The sequence below is a fragment of the Vigna unguiculata genome, chromosome 10 (assembly GCF_037176805.1).
Source record: "Vigna unguiculata cultivar grain cowpea cultivar isolate G323 ecotype 2 chromosome 10, ASM3717680v1, whole genome shotgun sequence".
NCBI lineage: Eukaryota > Viridiplantae > Streptophyta > Magnoliopsida > Fabales > Fabaceae > Vigna > Vigna unguiculata.
Window position 1 is genome coordinate 5,684,735 of NC_140801.1, and position 5,337 is coordinate 5,690,071.

General features: G+C 31.9%; 1 protein-coding gene across 1 annotated transcript; it reads right to left on the reverse strand.

Moving 5' to 3' along the window:
* Positions 1–303: 303 nt before the first annotated feature.
* LOC114167537 (disease resistance protein RPV1-like) lies at positions 304–4,254 on the reverse strand. Its single transcript, XM_028052639.2, has 5 exons — positions 3,691–4,254; positions 2,532–3,600; positions 2,108–2,434; positions 1,261–1,989; positions 304–1,001 (listed from the first exon to the last, which is right to left on the reverse strand). The coding sequence occupies exons 1-5, from the start codon at positions 4,197–4,199 to the stop codon at positions 555–557; spliced, it is 3,081 nt and encodes a 1,026-aa protein (XP_027908440.2). The 5' UTR covers positions 4,200–4,254; the 3' UTR covers positions 304–554.
* Positions 4,255–5,337: the final 1,083 nt, after the last annotated feature.

The following is a 5,337-nucleotide window of genomic DNA, read 5'->3' on the forward strand; positions in this document are numbered from 1 at the left end:
GAAAGTACTTGATATTCTAAACATTCTCCACAAAGCGCTCATTTTTTAAAATTATTACTAAAAAAATATAACTATTTTAAAACTGAAAATTGAAAAATTATAGTGAAATTTATATACAAAGTTAAGTGAAAAAAATCATATATTTAAATTAAAGAAAAAAATATATTTAAGTGTTATATAAAACAAATAATAAGTGTAAAAACGTTAAGTGATATATATTAAACTTTGTTACACTTAGTCTTAAGTAAAGGTATGAAGCTACAGTAAAACGAAAACAGAGTCTAACTAGAAGATAGCAAAACAAAAGCCGAACAACATCTGCCTTTATTTCGTAACGCATATCTTTTTCTTTGAGAGGAATTCTTGATGAGAAACACAACGCCAGAGTGAGAAACATGACTAAAATAAACATGAATTTCTTAACTGTAAGCTATACTCTAAAGTAAAACATGGAAAGGATGAGAAAATATAAATAGCAATCAAGAACACCAGGATTAATTCCATAACTAAAGTGATGTTGCTGTTCTGAAGGAAGATAAAAGATTCTCCAAAAGTCACATTACAACTTTCTTTATGAATCTAATGAGAGAATGTTTTGGCTCAGACGCTTTTTCCATGTTCTTTGATTCACCACATATCAGATAAACAGCTGTGTTCTTGACCACCAATCCATTACCAAAATTCACAAAAATCTCCACCGTGTCTCCAGATTCTAAGTTTGACATTATACCATGCCAATCTTCATCATTAAAGCAAATTATTGTGCCATGGTTGTGTATCTGGAATGTGCACTTTGAGTAATTAACAATTAAGACAGTAGTAAATTCAGGTTCAATGATTTTAGGAGTTGATAAATAAACAACACATAAAACCATTCCCTTCATGTCACAATCTTGAGGCACAGTGAAGGAAACAGAGTGTCCCTCACCCATATGCGCCAAACAATAAGGATCATTGACAACTGGGAGAGAAACATCACAAGACTCACTCCTTGCCAATACCTGTACCATAAGATAAAAGGCTTCGTCATTTGTCTAATTTTTTGTATTCAAATTGTCTTCTGTAATCATTTTTATTAACATTAAAAATTACAAAGTGGGCATTTATAATCAAACAAAGAACAATGTATGTAGTACATAATCAAAACGTACCAATGGTAATTATTCTAAACAACTCTGATTAATACTTTTGTTCTGTACATATCATTATTATGGCAAATGATAGTGAAGGTAAGAAACAAAGGCAAAGCTAGAGAAGAACCTCATATATGTTATCGTCGACAGCATTGAAGAATTGATGGTATGCTCCAACACCAATCAAAGAACAACTGAAGTGCTGCTTTGAAATTCCTGCTTCTGTAATATTCGCAAAATATTCGACCAAAATATTTTTCACTTGCTCAGATAATTGAAACTTGGTGTCACATGCTACCAAAACACTTCGAAGATTGGCAAGGGTGCTTAGCAATGGTGCTATATCATCCCAACTATTATCCGCCATATCCATGCAAAACGAATGAATACAAGATATGGGATTCATTGTTGGCGACATCCAAGACCCAATGATAGAAGGAAAAAGATTACTTGATAATCCCTCAAATCGATGTAGGGAAATGTATCCAATGCTTCTTGAGCTTACAATTGAAAAAGGCACTTTTTTCACAGCTGTATTTTCAGCAATTAGAGTTATCAAGGATTCCATCTGCACTAAATCATTTTCCATTTGGTCAATTTTGGAACAACCAGAGAGAATGAGAGTTCTTAAAGATTTCAACTCATATATCTCTCTTGGGAGATTGCTTAGACTTGTACAGTCTTTCAAATTTAGCAGTATAAGATTGTTGAGTGATCCAATAGATCGGTGTACTTTGCGCAATCTTGAACAATGTTTCAAAATGAGTTGTTCAAGACTTGGTAATCCGGAAAAGTCGGGAGTTTCTTTTAAACACTTGGAGTGACTAAGATTAAGGACTTTTAGCCACCTTAAAACCTACACCAAGATGGTTTTTCTGACAATTATTAGAGAAGAAATAAAAATGAAACAATAGTAGGTTACTATTTAGTTTTAGTTAGTCTTTGTGTTTTAGGAAATGAAAAGTAATTAAAACCTGTGGTTTTTTCCAGACGAGTCGAAGAAGACTGTGTTTTAAATCAATCGCTATTGCATCATGCACATAAAATTTTCTATGAAGGTATTCTGACGGAAACCCATGCACAATGGTCCATTTCAGTTTCTGTAAAAGGTATTCTGAATTTACAGACATTCCTACTTCATCCTGTATTGGAGGAAACCTCTTATTGGCTTTTGTCCCCTGTGATGAAAAGAGCAAAGAACTGATCCATCTTAGTTTCTTATGACGGTACTGAGAATTTTCTGTCCGTTGTACTCTTCTGAAGGAATCTTCCACGGGCAACCACTGCATGTTTTGTGTTCCCTGTGATGAAAAGAGCAAAGAAAAACAAATGTATTGCACAAGAGAAAGCAAAAATTTTCGAAAGAAGTTTCAAACGATATATAAACAGAGTTCTTACATATTTTTTATCCTTATCAAACCAGAGTCGCCTGTTCTTCCCAGGTTCCTTTACAGAAATTTCACGAATGATTGTTATTCCCATTTCTTGTAGCAAAGGATGCATTCCCAATTTGTTGTTCTTCTTAATTTTTATGAGGTTGCGCTCCATGAGAACTCTTATTCCAATATCAGCGTTTACTCCACAGCCATTTAGGATCTTCGTAACATAGCCTCTGCCCTTACCAACAAAGAAACAACATACATCTAGGAATAAATTTTTTTCCATTTCATTGAGTAAAGCGTGGAAGATAACTTCAAATTTCTGTTGAACATCATACATGTGAGTTTTCTTTAATTCAAAAATTACACCTTGCCATTCTTCTTTCGTCCTTTCAAATAAACTACTTCCAATGAGTTCAAGAGCTAGAGGTAGTCCTCCACAATAATCAACTACTTTTTTTGCAAGGTCGTCGTATTCTTGTATTGGTTTTGCTTCTCTAAATGCGTGCCAACTAAGAAGCTCAAGGGACTCATTTGTGTTCATTAGCTCTAGCCGAAAAACAGTATCAGTTTCAAATGCACTCGGTAGGGTTTCCGCTTCTGTTGTAATGATTAGTACACTTCCTTCACTTAACGAATGACGATATGTCATTAGGTTTAAAAGGGCACGAAAGTAATACGCTTGGTCAAGTACAATTAGCACCCTTTTCCCAGAAAGTCTTTCCTGAATCATAGTTCTTCCCACATCAACGCTAGGTATCTCTACCTTTGTTTTTAGGACATCTAAAAGAAGTTGTTCTTGTAAACGAAGATCCCCTCTTGTTCCGCTAAGTTGATCACTATCTTCAATGAAACTTTTCATCCTGAATTTACATTGAATTTGATGGTAGATGGCTTTAGCAAGGGTGGTTTTACCAGATCCTCCATGTCCACATATCCTTATTGTACAAACTTCCCTGGATTTACTATTTATAATTCGAATCAGATCTTCCACGTGGGATTGTAATCCAACTGGAAATCTAGTAGCTGACAGGACTGGTAAATTAAGAAGGCTCTTAACAATTTTGTCCACTAGTTCGGCATCACTCCTTCAAGAGTAACAATTATTGAAGAAGTCATGTATTAACAGAGTTAAATTTTATAAGCTTAAAAAATGCTTGATTAAGTGAGCGATTTACCTGTGATTACTCTCGTCCCATCCAAAGAAATTTGCAGCTTTGGTGAGTGCATAGCTCCACCTGGACATGGCATCCTCCAGTTGTTGTCCTGAAAATGTTTGCTGTGCAGTTGCCTTCAAGGCTTTTCCAAAATCACCTTTCTGAAGACGTACATCAGATGGCTGGATTTCGTAATATACGGGCAGAACATGTCGGAGATAAGTTTCATGCCATTTGATTATTTGTTGAAGCTGATTAAGACACGAAGCAGATTGAGAATAGGTTTGGGTGAAAACAACAATGGCTACCCGACAGTTGTTGAGGATAGGTTGTTGGATGTGAGTTGCCTTCACTGAATTCTGGTGGTGAAGGAAAGTGGAAAGACCAACAGTTGAGAGGGCATAATGGAGGTGAGAAACAAATTTTCTGTGGATGTCTTCTCCAGTAAAGTTGATGAGCACATCGTACTTCTCTGGGAGTTTGTATGAAGAGGAGGAATTATCCATGGAAAGGAATTGATGAGAGGTCATCAAGAGGCAGAAGAGAACTCAATACTGCAAGACACTGAAGGAGAAGAATGCATCTTATAACAATTATGTTTATTTTCATTCCAAGTTGCGGTTAAATATTTTTCCTTAACTTATCTATTTTTATTTTTGTCCCTGAACTTTTATTCTTACCCTTATAGATACTACATAGTTTTAATCTTTTATTTATAAATGTTGAATACAGTGTTAACACACATAATCAACGGCGGAACTTACCCCCATTTTTTTTTTATATTTATATAGTTTCATATAATTTTTCTAAAATTTAAAATTTTAATTTTTTAATATATATTTATATTCTAATAAATTCTCATATATTTATATTTATAGGTGAAGAATAATTTTTTTTTTCACATTTTTTTTTAATTTTATCTTTTAAATAAAAATAATTATTTTATTAATACTATTTTTTTATTTGATTATTTTTAAACTTAATTATTATAAATGAAAATTAATTATAGTAAAATAAAAATCATTTTATATTTAATTTTATATTTATAATGATAACAATAATTATAATTTTATTACTTTTTATTATCATAAAAAAAGTAAATACAATATTTTTATTAGTTCACATAAAAATTTTGGAATTATTCTTTTGATTTCTATTTTTATTCAAAAATAATAAGTTGTCATCAAATTTTTTTTAGTCTCAATTTGATCGTGATTTTGGAAAAATTGATGCAATTTTATCATTTTTTAAATAAATTTCTTGAATCGGACCAAGGTTTTTTCATCAAGATTAAAGTTGTGTATAAGAATGGTTTGTTTCTATGGTGTAATTGACATAATCCTAGCATAAATTTTGGTAAAAAATTCTTGCCCACTTTAAGAAATTTAACAATAAAAGATCTAATTGCATCAATTTTTAAAAAAATCAAAACCAAATTGAGACTAAAAAATTAGACGACAAATTTGATATTTTTGGACAGAAAAATTGACCAAAAATTATAATTTAACCAAAATTTAAGCACCACAAGCATATTGACCGAAGATCCGCCATAATCACATTTAAAATTCTCTTTAATTATTGTAATACTGTTAAGTCAACACATATATATATATATATATATATATATATATATATATATATATATATATATATATATATATATATATA

What these genes read in the sequence shown, in the direction of transcription:
- LOC114167537 (XM_028052639.2), bottom strand. Translation starts at nt 4,199, where the DNA reads ATGACCTCTCATCAATTCCTTTCCATGGATAATTCCTCCTCTTCATAC. An exon ending in TCGTCTGGAAAAAACCACAG is followed by an intron (nt 1,990 to 2,107) that starts GTTTTAATTACT and finishes ATCTTGGTGTAG; the next exon opens with GTTTTAAGGTGGCTAAAAGT. An exon ending in TCGACGATAACATATATGAG is followed by an intron (nt 1,002 to 1,260) that starts GTTCTTCTCTAG and finishes CTTATGGTACAG; the next exon opens with GTATTGGCAAGGAGTGAGTC.